Here is a 17,119-nt window from a genome sequence, read left to right on the forward strand (position 1 = left end):
GAGCACTCGCTCCAACCCCGGGCTCCCTCCTCTTCTCCCAGTCTGTGAGCTGGGGAGTTAACCCCTTCGCTGCCCTCTGCTGGTAACCGCTTTCACGGGGCGACTTGCTTGCCTGCACGGAGGAAGCCACTGGGGAGTTGAGGGTTAAGGAGGATGGCACCTCCTGGCACGGGGGACTCGGGGTTGCACACCTTCTTCTAAAACCCTGAAAACAAGGAGCATGCACTGCACAGGGGGTGAAGCCTGGTTGCCTCCACGCCTTGCAGCTCTCCTACAGCCCTGGGCTGGGACAGGGTTTCCATTGAGTCTGCCCTTACCTTTTGACATCTTTCCAGAAAACCAGAATCCCAGGTACCTCGGAGCCCAGCTGGCCAAGTCCCAGCCTCGGGCTGCTAGAAGCGCAGACGCCACGCTGATCACAAGGCAGCCTGTGACCCGGGGGACAACGTCCACTTTCCTGGGAGGGATTACAGCAGCGGCCCTTGAGCAGGGCTGGTGGGTCGCCCTGTCTGGAGCCACACGATGGCTCGGGCAGCAGACACACCTGCTAAGGGGCCAGAGTCCCGCTTCTTCTGTGTGTGTGTGTGTGTGTCCCAGGACACGTGATCACTCTCATCCTCTCCTTGTTGGGATTAGAGATAAGGGCCAAGAAAAGCACACAGGGGCTTCTCCAGCAGTAGCCCCTCACCCTTAGGCCAACACAACCCCGAGACCACCTGGCAGGACGGGGAGTGTGAAGGAGGCCCTGCTGACAGTGTCACTCTAAGGGACGGCCCCTACTTTGGCCCGTAAGTAAGGTCAACTCACAGATGGCACAGAGGAGCTTCCCAGATCACCTGGTTCTCAGGCAAGAGGATGATCCCTGGCCTCGAGACCCCGGCTAAGGAATCTGAAGACGGCAGGAGTCACGGGCACTCCTACGTAACCGCCATCACCATGCCCTCGGCACAGCCAGCCGCAGTCCACCAGGGAGGGCGACCAGCCTGCTGCTACTGCAGGTGATAGGGACAGGGCCAAGGGGACGACTGGGAGGCAGCAAGAGCTGCAAGGGTGACGCCCGGTGAGCTCTTCTGACCACACAGGCACCAGGCTCGGCGCCCAGTATCGTCCTCCAGTGCAGACAGCCCCAGCGCATTCAGTGGGTGTCTCGCCATTCTACAGACCCAGAGATGGAAGCTCACAAAGTGAATGCGTGCAGAGTCACCCAGCTTCCACGCCTTCTCTCTCTCCCACCCTCTCTCCACGTTTGGACCTGGCACACCTATTTCTCCAGGTGTCTTTGCAAGGGGGATAAGAGACCTCTGTCACCCACGCACGGACGTCTCAGAAGCACTGGAGACAGGGCTCTGGGGAAAGAGATGGGATATGGAGGCCACACCTCCTCCCTGTGACCTGGGCCAGGGCAGGACAACAAAGCGTGGCATTGAGGGGGTGTTCAGTGCCCTGCTGGCTGATTACAATTCCAACCAGTGCTGGCCTGGCGGCGACGGGGAGGAGGGTGTCTCAGACCATCCCAGCGGTATATTTGTTGCCTGATGCTACTCCAGTTTCCCATCCATGTACATATGTCATATGACATGTGACACAGACATATATCCCACACATGCCGAAGGGCCTGGGGGGAACGGGACACTGTTCCCCACACTTTCTAGCTCCCAACAGATTTCTAAATACTGTTCTCCACAAAGAGGAAAACAGGGTCCTTGCAGAAATGGATCATTCCACGTGCAGGTTAAACCTGGGCTGTCACTGGGTCAGGGGTCACGGAAGTGTTCAAAGATGCGCGAATGCTGAGTTAGCTCAGAGGGGCTCCTGCAGGCCGGAAGTGGGACTAGTCTGAGCATGACAATGACTTAACGACAACTGAGCAGTTCCCAGGGAACGGGCCGGCACAGCTTGACTGAAGGGTGCCAATAAAAACAGTGCATGGGGTTTAGAAAACCGCTATTTGTAGACCCCAGTGTAACAACGGGATTTGGGTCAGGATCATCGCAGGCATTCAAAGTACTGGGTGCCCAGGTGCCCAGGGAGCAGGGTGTTCAGCTGGTCTCACGCTGGAACCCGGGAGACTTTTGGCAAATTACATGGTGGGGCAGGGAGGCAGTGAACATACCCCAGCAAAGAGGGACTCTGGTCGGCCCCGCCTTCACCAAGAGCTCACGCTCAGCCTCACCAGCAGGGTGCTAACTGCAGCATCTATTAGCTGTGTCTAATTCCATCCGGTGCCAACTAACCAGGGGTCTTAGGCAATCCCAGACTCGGCATTTGCTGACAACACACAACAAGAAGCACTCGACATGTCCTACGCGGTATTCTCGCTAAAACAGCCTCGTCAGAGTGCGGGCAGGAGGAAACAGCTGGGTCAGGCATGCAGATCTTTCTACAACGCAACTGACATGGACTCTTCTGGATAAACAGTCAACATGAGGAAAGACAAGAAAAAATGCGGGCAGGATGGAGAAGAGAGGCTACAGTGATCATATATAGACAGAAGGGTCTAGCCACACAAAGGAATAGTATGCAGCCATGAAGAATGAAGTTCAGCACTCACACCTCAGAAGCATGATGCTTAGTGGAAGGAGCACGTATTGATGAAATCTACAGAACAGACAAACGCATAGACACAGAAAGCAGAGTGGTTGCCTAAGGCTTTGGGCGTTCATTGGGGGATTATGAAAATATCCTAGCATTGTGAGGATGGCAGCACAATTCTGTGAATGGGCTAGAACCCTCCACAGAACTGGACATTTGTGTGGGTGAACTGTATAGCGTGTGACAAGCTCACCCAAAGTACTTTTTTAAAACTAAGGCAACAAAATACTCAAAGGCACAGCAACCCACGAACCCAGGAGGGAAATGGGCGGATCTTGGATTGGGGAGAAAAGACGACATAGTCAGCACTCGGGGGACAACCGGGGAATTTGTGTCTGCTCTGACCTACATAATCTGATGTACAGATTGACACTACTGGATTAGCGTTTCCTTAAGTGGGCTAAGAAGACCACGGCTAGAGCTTCCTCCTTTGAAAGACATTCTGAAACCCATGATTCCAGACAATTCTCCTCTGTTTATTTCTGCCTGGTGTCTTGATCCCAGCCTGGGGCTCTGCTGTCACCCAGTGGAGGGGTGAAGGGTGGCGGTGACCTCCTGGTCCCTCCCTGAGGCAGGTGCTGCTGTGTGAACTTCTGAGTGGCTTCCCAGCACTGCAGGATCAAACTCCAGCACTCCTCCAGCCATTCCTTTGCACACCTGCCTATTTAGTAAAGTCACAGCCATAGGTGGCCTCTATGGGCTCCTTGAAAACCTCGCTCTTGGGGCTGGCGTTGTGGCGTGCTGGTTTAACCCAACGCCTGTGACACCAGCATCCCATACCGGTGCCAGTCTGAGTCCTGGCTGCTCCACTTCCAACCCAAGGAAAGCAGCAGAAGATGGTCCAAGTGCTTGGGTCCCTACACCCACGTGGGAGACCCAGATGGAGTTCTAGGCTCCTGGCTTTGGCCTGGCCCAGTCCTGGCTGTTGTGGCCATTTGGGGAGTGAACCAGCGGATGGAAGACCTCTATGTCTCTCCTTCTGTCTTTGTAACTGTCATTCAAATAAATAAAATAAATCTTTTACAAAAGAAAGGAAACCTGGCTCTCCTTCCTACCCCCAGGCATCCCTGTATGCTGTTCCCTCCCCCAGGAATGCCGTTCCCCACTCCCTCGACCCATCTCTCTGCCACACACAACAGCAGCTCACCCTTCTCGTCTTGTCCCTTCCTGCATTTCCTCACCACGCCCACCGCAGGGCTAGGTCCTCAGAGCGTGCACTCCCTCCAGCTCTTAGCTCTGCCAAAACCACCTGCTCACTGACCTCCTGCTTTCTCCCACACCAGCTGAGACCTCCACCCACGCAGGGGCTGCGTCCGCCTAGGTCTCAGTGCCTGGCAAACACTGCAAACTCGCGACAGAACCGATGTTATCAGAGTACAGGGGGAGGAGGAAGATTTACCATCTTGGCAAAGATTTAGCATCTCTCTGCCTTCATTGCATTCTCCAAAGGGTCCCTTCAGTGTCTAAGCCCTTTGTCCCAGCCCCTTTCCTCTCTCTTGTGTCTAAAGATGCTCTTCCTGGGGGGAGGGGAGTTCATGGAAAGCCAGAACAATTGAGCCCTCGTGGGCAGGAAGCAATGAGACTTGGCTTTTGCAGCGCTGGCTAGACTAGGGGATTAATTAGCCTTTGAGCCCTCCCTCCAACCAGCCCTGAGGCTGCAGAACTGAAACCCTCCACTGGGTGGCACCAGGTCACCACCACCACCTGTGCCTATCCATCCAGGTCAGGTCCCCCACGCTGGGCAAAGAAAGGAGCGGGCAGGCACCTGCAGAACAGCTGCGCACCCAGCCAGCAGTCTCAGCCACGACAGGGCTTGGTGGGGACACATTCCCAGTCTCCATGAAAATGAAACATGCCCGTCCCCTCCACCTCAACATTTCAACCGTGCCGATGAGGATGATCCAAGAAAGCTTTTCAGAGCTGGTGCTGGGTGGTCTGGGTTCTGTCCCTGTAACCTCTGGTGAGCCACTTTATCCACCTGCACCCTGACCCCTACCTGGGCTGGTGTTCATTTGCTCATGCATTCATTCACATTAAAATAATGCTTTAATTATTATTAGATATAACTTTGTTTTTTAGATTTTACTTATTTGAAAAGCAGAATTGCAGAGAGAGAGAGACAAACAGACACAGAGAGAGACAGAGATCTTCCATCTGCTGGTTCACGCCTCAAATGGCCACAACAGCCAGGGCTGAGCCAGGTCAAAGCCAGAAGCCTGGAATTTCATCTGGGTCTCCCATGTGGCTGCAGGGGCCCAAGCACTTTGGCCATCTTCCACTGCTTTCCCAGGTGCATTAGCAGGGAGCTGGATTGGAAGTGGAGCAGCCCCAGGACCTAAATTGGCACCCGTATGGGAGATCAGCACTGCAGCCTGCAGCTGAACCCACTGTGCCACAGCGCCAGTCCCTTAGGTGTAACTATTAAGATACAGGGCTCGATGCCAGCGCCGCAGCTCACTAGGCTAATCCTCCGCCTTGCGGCGCCAGCACACCGGGTTCTAGTCCTGGTCGGGGCGCCGGATTCTGTCCCAGTTGCCCCTCTTCCAGGCCAGCTCTCTGCTGTGGCCTGGGAAGGCAGTGGAGGATGGCCCAGGTGCTTGGGCCCTGCACCCCATGGGAGACCAGGATAAGTACCTGGTTCCTGCCATCGGATCAGCGCGGTGTGCCGGCCACAGCGCGCTGGCCGCAGCGGCCATTGGAGGGTGAACCAGCAGCAAAGGAAGACCTTTCTCTCTGTCTCTCTCTCTCACTGTCCACTCTGCCTGTCAAAAAATAAAAATAATAATAATAATAAAAAGATACAGGGCTCGCTTCGGCAGCACATATACAAAAACTGGAAAGATAGAATTGATAACCTAGAATGGCACAAATCAATGACTCCGCAAGCCAAAGACAGCCGATCCTATGAGGGGATTCCAAAAAAGTTTGTGGAAAATGGAATTAAAAGACAAATTTGTTCTGGTGCAAAACTCATTTGAAATCCATGCCCAGTGTTGTCGTGGCATGAATTTTCTCTGAACTTGTTGAAGATTCCTTGTGCTCGGGGATATTTGTGGGCAGGCTTCTCCTGTGAACACGTAATCATTTTTTAGCTTGTTTCTACAGTTAGCCATTAACGCCCCTTTTTGGATAACTGGCTCAGTAGGTTCACAAATGGAAAAAAAGAAGTAGGAGCTTTGGTAACAAAATGCTTACCCCTTCACCACTTGAAAGATTTGCACTCTACTGAATTAATCAGGCAGCTGCTGTCCAAATGCATATATCTGCTCTCTCTACTTCCTGCATTTTTTATTCTCTTTTGATGAGACTCAACTCTCCAGAACATCCCCCAGAAAGCAAAGGGCTTGGCGCAGTCACTGCCTCCCTAGAGCTGGGGCCCTGGAGCTGGTCTTCCCTGAATCCCCAGCACCAGTACCTCCCTCCTAGTGTCTATGCTTTCTAATAAAAATACTGTATATATCTGGAAGAGGTATTGTGGCACAGCAGGTTAAGCTACCACCTGTGATGCCGGCATCCTAGCTGGGCACTGGTTCAAGCCCTGGCTGCTCCGCTTCCCATCTAGCTCCCTGCTAATGTCCTTGGGAAAGCAGTAGGGGATGGTCCACGTGCTTGCATCCCTGCACCCATGTGGGAGACCCGGATGAAGCTCTTGGCTCCTGGCTCCAGCCTAAAGGAAGTAAAAATTAGCCGTGATCACAGACAAAGGTTTGTCAGGCTCAGTTTGCTTGATCTCCATCGGGATAGCTCTTTGTTGAGTGCCATGTCCCCGGATGCCAGAAACACCTTCCCCAATTCCGATGACCACGGCATCTCCAGACATCACCACATGTCCCCTCACTGAGACAGAACCACAACCAAGACGCTGGTTCACTTTTCTCCCACTTTTCTTCACCTTAGGACAGACTCCCTTCTCCCCAAGGAAACCGCCGATACACCCAGCTTGTGTTTTGCGTCTTCCTGTTCCATGGTATGCTGTGAGCATTCCTCCCAGTCACTGCATTTTCTTCAGAAGAATGCTTTGTAATGGCGACATCGGATTGCTGGCTGGCTGGCTGGCTGTCCAACGCTGTAATCCACTTTACCCATCCATCATCGCCAGACAATCAGATTGGGTCCAGCGCTCCAGAGCGTGAACAGCCGTACACCTGAGTCAGAATCCCTGAGTGAAGGTCAAGAACAGGTGCGGGACAGACATCCCCATGTCAAAGGTACACGGTGCACATTTCTGAGTCCTAAGTAAGCTGTGCACCAGTGTGTGTTTTTCAAGTTCCACAGACGCAGAGGGAGGTCACGGTCCAACACAGAGGAGTAAGGATTTGTAGTGGGGTGTTGGGAGCTGTTTGCAGTTCTCTTCCTGAGGACGGCCTGGGCAGCACCAGCTTGGCTTGCTGTTAGATTACAGCAGGAGTTAGGGTGACGTCTTCAGAAACGCTCTCGGGTCAGGTGACAAAGCTGTTTTATTTCCCACGGGTGGACGGCACTGTGAGCTCTCTGTGGATTCCGCAGGGTTGATTCAGGATGGGTGCCATGGCCAAGGGAAGCAAGGGGACACACACACCAGCTACGCACTGTTGACTGAGCCTTCATTCCTGCAGACTAGCTCTATGAGCCTTGCCTGGAGGCTGGGTTGGAAACACAGAGCCTCCAGCCAAGAGGACTCCTGTGTGCATCAAGATGTAGGAGGTTCTGACCCTCACGGACGTCCAAACTCTGCCAGGGTCATCTAAGCCCATGGCCCAGCCTCCTAAGAAAACAACTTAGTGTTCCCCAAACTGACACTCTTGCTGGAAATAAAGCTGAGAGCCACAGATCACTAACAGGATATCTGTCAGCAGCTGGTACACAGAAGCCATGGCATAACCTGCTACTGTCATCATCATTGCCATCTTCATTCTCACCACCATTATCGCTTTCAGGGTCTGGCATTTTATTTTCTGAAAAAGGCTGGTGGAAGCTTCGTTCAGAACGTCTCTTTGGGGACAGCCGTTTGGCACAATGGTTAACACTCTGCTCGGGACACCTGCATCCTATATTAGAACCACCTGGGTTCGAGTCCTGGTTCCAGCTTCTGACTCGAGCTTCCTGTTAATGCAGACCCTGGGAGGCCACAGCGATGGCTCAAGTCCCTGGGTCCCTGCCATCCCCGTGGGAGACCTGGATGGAGTGCTAGGTTCCTGGCATCAGCTTGGCCTGGTCCCGGCTGTTACGGGCATTTGGGGAGTGAGCCAGTGGATGGCAGACCTGTCTGTCTACTTTTCTTTCAAATAAATAAAATGAATAAAGCAGTACACACATCAGACAGCATCTCCTTGGCAAGTGATGGGTAAGCTAATCTTCAGTGTTGCAGACACAGCTGAATGCAACTGATGGCCTTGGTACTGAGGCCCAGGCGGGCCCGCGAGTGACTGCATGAATGCATGCAAGTCCCTACCCCAGCCTGAGCCCCAGGGACCACGGGCAGGACCCACATGTCTGTGCACTGTCGCCTGGGGCAGCGCACGGGGAAGCTGAGTGGGAACCATCAGACATACGCCCGTGCTCTCCCCACCCCACGGCTGCCTCCACGCTAGCACAGCAAGGGAGGTCGTCAGGTTTGACTAAATCCCAGTCTGGGATTAGGAAAAGGACAATATGAGTCCCGGGCCACCCAGGCCTTCAGGTGACCGGAAATTGGGCCCCTGTCAGGACAAGTCCATCCCATCACTCCCTCCTCCAGACCATCCGGAATTTCTAGAAAGCCAGTAAGCCACGAGGATCCAACCTCCTCCTGATCGGGGAACCTGTGACAGACCCAGGTGCACCAACCACTCTCTCCTTGGGAGCAGAACCGGTTGTGGCCACATGGACCCCCCAGTGCCCATCTTGAATGGACTCCTCCTGGGACCCAAAACATTCACGGTCATTGCCAGTTCAGCCACACCCCTCAGGGGGCCTGCAGGCAGGGGGCCTTCTCTCTGGTCTGTCTGGTCCACCCACTGCCCACGACCTGGGGGAGCCGCAAGGACACCTCCCTCCCTTAAAGGGACAGGACTCTTACCTGGGAATCACCAGCGGATTTTCGGAGACTCATGTGGGCAGTCTCGGGAGGGTGCGCTGGGGTCCCTGATGCGTGGTATCCATTCACTGCGGGGACAGAGACACGACTCAGATGCGGTGCAGGGTGCCCTGATGGTCAGTCACTGCAGCCCAGCCTCCTCCACCCACTGCTTCTGAGAACTCCTGCCGGCCACGGCCATCCCAGGGTCGGCACAGCTGGGCATGGGTTGAAAGCACCTCTCTGATCCTTAGCACCCAGACGGCTGAACTCCCAGGGGACGCACTTTTTCTAGAACAGGAGAGCACAGAGACTGTGCTTGACAGGAGGTGAGGCTGTGGGAGGCCCACTGCCACGGTCATGTTTTATCAGCTGCAGCCCTGGGCAGCTGCTCTCTATGGAGTCCACTGGCCCCTTATGCAAAATGCTCAGGACCAGAAGTGTTTTTTTTTTTTTTTTTAAATAGAGTTTAGGTTGGTTGAGCAGCCCTAATCCACTCTAAAATTTGAACTTTATTGAGAGCCGCTATGAGACCACAAGTAAAAAACATCCCATGGGGCCGGTGCTGTGGTGTAGCAGGTGAAGCTGCCACCTGCAGTGCCGGCATCCCCTATGGGCGCCGGTTTGAGTCCTGGCTGCTCCACTTCCAATCCAGCTCTCTGCTGTGGCCTGGGAAAGCAGCAGAAGATGGCCCAAGTCCTTGGGTCCCTGCATCTGCGTGGGAGACCCAGAGGAACCTCCTGGCTCCTGGCTTCAGATCAGCACAGCTCTGGCCATTGCGGCCAGTTGGGGAGTAAACCAGCATACGGAAGACCTCTCTCTCTCTCTCTGTCTCTGCCTCTCCTTCTCTCTTTGTGTAACTTTGACTTTCAAATAAATAAATAAATCTTTAAAAAAAAAACACATGATGAAGCCTTGTTTTGAGTGCAAAGTCACTAAAAATATTGCAGAAAATGACTGACAGGCTCTGTGCATAAGGGGTAAATAAAACATCAATGAATTCTCTGTCTAGACTCGGTCCCATCCTCAAGATATCTCATTATATAAGTAGATGCAAATATAAAAAAAATCTGGGATTGCCACCTGTGACTCCAGCATCCCATATGGGGACTGGTTCAAGTCCTGGCTGCTCCATTTCTGATCCAGCTCTCTGCTGTGGCCTGGGAAAGCAGTAGAAGATGGCCCAAGTCCTTGGGCCCTTGTACCTACATGGGAGACCCGGAAGAAGCTCCCGGCTCCTGGTTTTGGATCGGCGCAGCTTCAGCCGTTGCAGCCATGTAGGGAGTGAACCAGTGCATGGAAGACCTGTTTGTCTCTACCTCCCTAACTCTTTCAAATAAATAAAATAAATCTTTTAAAAAAAAGAGAGATGCACAACCTGTAATTTGGCAAGGCAAGGGCTGGGAGTAAGCAATGAGTGTGGCCTGCTGGGACCACTCTGTGGAAAACCTTTCCCTTGCTGGGGATGGACCCCACCTGCCAACGCTTGCAGGAGAAAGTCCAGGGCCATCTGCCAGCACAGCCACACTCAACAGAGGGCCTGCGGGCAGGGCGCCTTCTCCCTGGCTCATCAGGTCTGCTCCATACTCCAGAACAAGGGTGAGCACACACATTCCGAGCAAACAGAAAATGGGCACACTGCAGCCCTCAGTGCCATGGCTTAGGGGAGCAACAAGAAATTAATCCCAGAAGGCCAGCTGCTAGGGGCCTGGTCCATACCCACGCTCTTGGGCAGCTGGCCACGTTCTGATGATACCCACTCAACAAGACAGGCAGTGTAAGAGGGGAGGCCAGGACTCCAACGGGGAGCAGGCCGAGGGGGCAGATGAGAATCTATTCAGAGGGGCACAAAGCTACGCCAGGAAAGCATGGGGCCAACGATCCGCGTTCCCCATCATGAAGGAACACTCAAGACTCTGTATCGATCACACAGCCCAGTACTGGAAAGGATCAAAGACAAATGCTGGAAGATCTCAAAACAGCAGCAGAAAACCTCAGGCCCCTACTTTAGGATGGGTGAACAGACTAAAGGAAAGACAAAGCAGATCTGAATAATTTCATTTGAAAGGACTGACTGAACTAGATGTGTCCAACAGCAGACTCCACAAATAGGGCATCTCGTGCCAAGAAACCATGGGATATTTAAAAAGTTGGTCACAAACGAACCGTCGATAAATGACAACAGGCATTAAAACCCCAGGCCACACTCTTGGATCCAAAAGCAATAAAAGTAGATATTCATAATGAAAGAATAAAATCCACAAGATCCTCATTCTCCCAACCCCCAAATACTTGGAAACTTAAGAAAAATGCTCTCTTATATAATATCAGGTCAAAAGGGAATTTCAGACTGTAATTACACAATATTTAGAAAATTACAAGGAAGAACACATTAAAATAAACGAGATACAGCCTGGATTATACTTAGAGGAAAAGCCATAGCCTTCATTATTTCATTACCAAACCCAAAGGAACAACAATAAATGGAGTAAACATTCAATTGAAGATTTTAGGGGAAAAAAAGAAGAGGCCAGAAGAAGTAAACCAAAGGAAAACAGGAAGAAGGCACATACATCTGGCAACAGAAATTAATGAGTTAAGAAACATGGTGACGTGAGCAACCACGGGCTCTGTGCGTGTGTGTGTGCGTGCATGTGTGTGTGTGTGCGTGTGTATAGAAAACAGATGAGCCAGCCTAATTTGAGAGTGAGAGAGAACACAAATGCTCAGCTTCCAGAAAAACACAAAAGCGCAGCGAATACAGTAGAGACTTTTTTAAAAATGCAAGAATATATTATTTCTAATTCTTTGCTAATAAAAACCAAACCTTCTATATGACTCAAATGATCAGAATGGTTTCAAAAGATGCTAGAGAGGTCAAAAAGAGCAAAATCTTTAGGAAAAAAAAAAAATCCCTTCTCCCGGCAAAGGCACTGGACCCAGATGGTTTTATGGGCAAATTCATTCAAATCCTCCAGAAGGCAATGGCCAGACACAAGCCATGTTACAGAGCACGCAAACACGTGGCAAGCATCCCAGGAGATTTTACGATTGCCAGCAACACCCTGACCCTAACCCTGAGCAAAGGAAACACAAAACTGAACCATGGTGTGGGAAGTGAGGCATGCAAGAAGCTCTTTACCTGGGCAGATGGGTGGTCAGCCCCGTCTGTGATCAGGCAGGGTCCTTGCACAAAAGGTTGTTCCCCACCTCCTTGGGAGGAGAGTGACCCTAACTTCTTCCCTTCCTCCCAGTGCCCCAAAGGGCAGTCAGCAGGCTGCTCTCTGCCTTGTGCCCCTGGGGCCCCCCGGCTCACAGCCCGACAGGCTCCCGGCAGCCAGGAACTTGGTGATGCAGAGGCATTTTGCCCCTAATCCAATCCCTTGTTCTCACTCCAGTTCTGGTCTGTCAGCTGTTGGCTAATTACCGCTCATGTCAAAACAATTACAGGGAAAGAAAAGCTAATTTCCCATTCAACCGTTCCTCCCCACACAGCGGCTCTCTTCTGATGCCCTGTCTGGCTGCATCTCACTCTTCCCAGGCATATTCAGAGCATTTATCAGCGGTGATCTGTGCAGTGCCCGCCTCCTCCTCCGTGCAGCCCTCAGCCAGGAGCCATCCCCGAGGGACAGTCCCTGTCCTCCCAATTCCCTAATTGCCCAGGGTCACCACGAGAAGACACAGGAGGCCACAAGTGCGTGCTCTGGGGGAGGCCTCTGCCCTCCAGGAGGAAATAAAACCGGCGAAGGGTCACCCATAACCTAAAGGGAATATGAGTCAGTTTGGGAATGCAAGCAAAAAACGTGAAACACTTTCAAAACTCAGCAGTCATTAAAAAAAAAAAAAAAAAGGAACAGAAAGCTGTAGCTAGGAACTTGAGTAACTTCAAACATATATAAACAGACACCCACACATCGCGTTGCACCTTACGGGCAGCTGAGCAGGCAACCAGCGGGGTCTGGAACGAAAGGAGGAGGAGGAAGCTGGGCTGGGGAGAAGTAGCTAAACTCCAGGAAAAAGAAGGTGCCTAAGAGAAGTTATTAACACAGAACATGCAACAGAGAAGAGCCAGCAACTTCTAATTGATTTTTAAAGATGTATTTATTTGAAAGACTGACAGATGGAGGGGGAGGGAGAGGGAGAGGGAGAGGGGGAGAGAGGGAGAGAGAGAGAGAGAGAGAGAGAGAGAGAGAGAGAGAGAGAGAGAGAAACTTCCATCCGCTGGTTCACTCTCCAGATGGCCACAGCAGTCAGGGCTAAGGCAGGAGCTTCCTTCATCTGGGTCTCGCACGTGGGTGCAGGGCCCAAGCACTTGGGCCATCTTCTGCTGCTTTCCCAGGAATTTTAGCAGGGAACTGGGTTGGAAGTGGAGCAGCCGGGAACTTGAACCTGTGCTCTGATACAGGATGCTGCTGTCGTGGGCAGTGGCTTAACCCACTGTGCCACAACACTGGACCCAAGCCAGCAGCTTCTGCCACCCAGAAGTCTCCCTGCCAGGAGCTCCGATCCAAAGTTTCCATCCTGTGTGCCCTAGGTCCTGTCCAAGTTCATGTTGCCTGGAGAACCCAAAAGGATCCCAGAACATCAGGATACCTCCTTCTCCCCAATACCTCCTTTAACTCTGACCTGCTCCTCTCTGCTCACTTTGAAATAAACACAGTGGCTTCTTCCTTCCTCCAGTTAAGATATCTGGGAGCTGGGGAGGGCATTAGGTGCAGTGGTTATGTCCCTGCTTGGAACAGCCACATCTGTATCGGGGTGCCTGGCTCAAGTCCTGGCTCCAGCTTCCTGTTGACGTGTACCCTGGGAAGCAGTAAGTGATGGCTCCAGTACCTGGATTTCTGCCAGCCACGTGGGAGCCCTGACTTGAGTCCCAGGCTCCTGGCTTTGGCCTAGCCCAGTCCCGGCTGTTAGAAGCATTTGGGCAAGTGAACCAGTAGATGTGCGATCTTTCCTCTGCCTGTTTCTCTTGCAGCTGGCAAACACAGTGGCCCTAAAGGAACACAAATGCCCCCTTCCACCAGGGGAGTGGGGATTCAGCATGGGTCATGGGAGCTGTTCTGGACCCTGCCAATTTGGCAGTGAGGGCGGAGCCTGCTTTGCTGCTCCATGGGACAGGGGAGCTGTTCAGGGCTTCCAAGGTCTGGGGAAGAAGCTGCCTATGAAGGGGAGGCCAGGGCTCCACAGCCCCTTCCCCAGGGCCCCCACCGTCAGCTTGCACACACCTCAGGCAGGTGCCCCAGGCTCAGGAGCAAGCTCCCTGTCACCTTCGTCCTCTGCAAGGGCCTTGGTCATTCCCCTTTAATTTAGCTTCCCTGGGGGTTCCTGGAGACCCAAGGAGGACCCCTCTGTGGATGCCAGTGCCAAAGCTGGACAAAGCCAGATCCTGAAGCCCCCCTCCCCCAATCTCCCACCAGAGCCGCTTCAATAAATAATAAGTTTCTTCTATCCTCAAGAAAAACACAGGGAGTGGGCATTTGGCCTGGGGGTTAGGATGTCGGTTGGGACCCTCACATACCATGTTGGAGTACCTGAGTTCAAGTAGGCTCTAATTCCAGCTTCCTGCTAATGCACACCCTGCTTCACCCTCCTTGCCTTAGCGCAGGCTGTGTGAACACAGGCAGCTGCAGTGGTGGCTCAAATGACTGGGTTCCTGCCACCTACATAAGACACCTGGATTGCCCTTCCAGCCCCTGGCTTTGGCCCTGGTCCAGCCCTGGCTTTTGGGAGCATTTGGGGAGTGACCCAGTGGATAGAAGCGCCACCCACCCCGCCTTAAATAAATTTAAAAGCAAACAAAGAAAAGAAAAACACAAACACAAGTTCAAGCACATCCCAGGCCCAGAGGCTCAGGAAGGAATTCACTCTCCATATATGCCCTGTTGGATGCGGTAGCCACAAGCCACAAGCCGCAGGTGGCTGTTTAAATTTAAACAAATCAAATTTAAATAAAATCTAAACAGTGCGGTTTTCAGGATTGGACCCTGCAACAGGAAAAGAACAGTACTGGAGAAACTCCCAAAGTCTGAATGAAGTTCCACGTTCAGGAGACTGTACAAATGGGCAGTGTTCATTTTGTGGGCTTTGTTCCCCCCTTCAATGTACTGTGGTTGTGTAACAGGGTAAGGGGGGCGGTGCTGGGTCAAGGTGAGCAGGAACTCTCTGCACGGACCTGACAAGCTTTCTGCAAGCCAGGAATTAGCCCCCAAGTAACAGAAGTCATTAAGTTGTAAAAAATTCACCGGGCATGCCGGCCACAGCACAAGGAACGGCCACCACTTGGGACAGTACGGATGCAGTGTTGTGACTGTCCCCGGGTTCTGCTGGGTCTCCTGCTCTGTGCTGCCATTCACTCTACTCAGTGGTCCACGAGGGGGCTCCCAGAACCTCTTTTCTTTCACTCATGTTTTCATCCCTTTTGCCTGTCTCTCCATCATCCTCATCTCCATCATCTCCATCATCCCCATCTCCATCATCTCCATCTCCATCATCTCCATCATCCTCATCTCCATCATCTCCATCATCCCCATCTCCATCATCTCCATCTCCATCTGTCTATCTCTCCTAAGCAATACTTCCACACTGCATGTGAAACCAGCCCAGAGAGGATCTGTAATCCTTCCAGGATCTCTCATACCTGGTCTTCAGCCAGGAAGTCTGGCTACTTGAAACTTTACTTCTGGTAAAGTGACTGAATGCATACAGCCCCCAACACTGCAGAAATTAAAGGAAGCAGCTCAGGAAGTCTCTGGCTCAGGGCTGACCCAAAGGAGCGCCCCACACTCAAAGCAGGGAACCAGAGGCTGGTGTTCCAGGGTAGGGGGTTAAGCTACCACCTGCAACACCAGCATCCCATATGTAAGCCCAGGTTCAAGTCCTGGCTGTTCCACTTCCGATCCAGCCAATGAACCTGGGAAAGCAGAAGGAGATGACCCAAGTACTTGGGTCCTTGCCACCCATGTGGGAGACCCAGATGGAGTTTCTGGCTCCTGGCTTTAGCCTGGCCCAGCCCCGGCCATTGTGGCCACTGGGGGAGTGGATCAGTAGACGGAAGATCTCTCTCTCTCTCTCCCTATCTGTCTCTCTGTCATTCCTCTTTCCTGTCACTCTGCCTTTCAAATAAATAAAAATCTCCAAAAATAAAAGAGGAGAAAATTGGGGAGGGGGGGGTGCTTCGACATTCCTCTCTGCAGGCAACAGCTCTGCACTGGGAAGCAGGAGCCAGCACTGCCCCCTGGGTGGCCATCCGGGCCCTTTCCCAAGGCCGTGGGGAGAGAGTACAGGAGTAAGGCGGGCCTGTGGCTTCTCCACAGAGGGGTGGCTTGGCTGGATGCGTCTGTGGTTCCCCGCGATGTGCTTCCTGACCCATTTTCCCATGGGCTTTCTTGGGAGTGACCACAGCAAATGCCTGTGGCTGAGCAGTGTGGCAGAGTTTCCCACGCTGCCCTCCCCAGCCTGTACCACCGCCACCCCCCCCCCCCACCTTGCTGGTACCTTGGATACCTGTGCTAAGCAAGGACAGCCCGGGAGCCAACTGCAACCTGGCAGCTTCAGTGAGGGGACTCTCAGGGTCACCCCTGCCTGGGTACCACACTCAAGAGTGAAGTCCTAACACCCGTCGCCATCCACTCCCCGCCCCTCACCTCACACGGACAACCTTGTCCTCCATGCTCAGGACACAGTAGCCTGCTTTCTGCTCTCACACTTGCTCCTGCCACAGGGCCTTTGCACTGGCTGGTCTCTGCCAGACCACACATCCAGCTTCTTGTTGTCATTCTATCTTGGCCTTACATGTCACCTCCTAGGGATGCCTCCCCCGACTCCCAAGTCATACAGCCCTACTTCCACTCCCATGCATTAGCACAGGCTCTGTGCTTGCCTGCCTGGCCAAATCCACCACCAGCACTGAGGCTGCCCCAGACAGGAACCCACGTGTCTGTCTTGCCTTTGGTTCCACCCACGGAAGCAAAAGCAGCCCCTGGCCAGGTTTGGAAGGGGAAGGTATGAAACACCACCACGGTTGCCGCTGCAGAGGCAGGAAGAGATGCAAAGGGGTGGTGGGGGTGGGGAGCTCCAGCGGGGACAGGGGCTTCCGTCTCTTTCTCTCCCAAGCTCCTGGAAGCTGCTTGCGAAATGAGAAGAGAGCCTAGGAAAGCAGTCACCGAGGCTCTCGGTTCGGTCGTTGGTCACTGTGCTCAGCTCCGGAATTGGGAACAAAATGTCCAAGTAACCCAGATCCTGCGCCACCCTCAGTGGTGGGTCACCTGCCTTTCAGCCCAGTAGGCAGACCAGGCTCAAGGTCTTCACCCCAGGGGGTCATGTGTCAATCACCAGGGATGGGCGGGGCCTCAGGGATCTTGCTCTGGTCCTCAGACTATCTTCTCTGAATTTAAAAACATTTATTTAGAGGTCGGCATTGTGGCACAGCAGGTTAAACCACCACTTGTGCTGCCAGTATGTCATACTGGAGCACCAGTTGGCGTCCTGGCTGCT

General features: G+C 52.9%; 1 protein-coding gene across 7 annotated transcripts in view; it reads right to left on the bottom strand.

The window, feature by feature from the left end:
* GAS7 (growth arrest specific 7) overlaps positions 1 to 17,119 on the bottom strand; it is a 248,566-nt gene that overhangs the window by 34,799 nt on the left and 196,648 nt on the right. For all 7 annotated transcript variants that reach the window (XM_051824485.2, XM_051824489.2, XM_051824484.2 and 4 more), the window contains one exon: positions 8,630 to 8,715. In XM_051824485.2, coding sequence (XP_051680445.1) covers positions 8,630 to 8,715 — 86 coding nt within the window. The remainder of the gene's footprint in view (positions 1 to 8,629; positions 8,716 to 17,119) is intronic.

This window comes from Oryctolagus cuniculus, chromosome 17, assembly GCF_964237555.1.
Source record: "Oryctolagus cuniculus chromosome 17, mOryCun1.1, whole genome shotgun sequence".
Classification (NCBI taxonomy): domain Eukaryota; kingdom Metazoa; phylum Chordata; class Mammalia; order Lagomorpha; family Leporidae; genus Oryctolagus; species Oryctolagus cuniculus.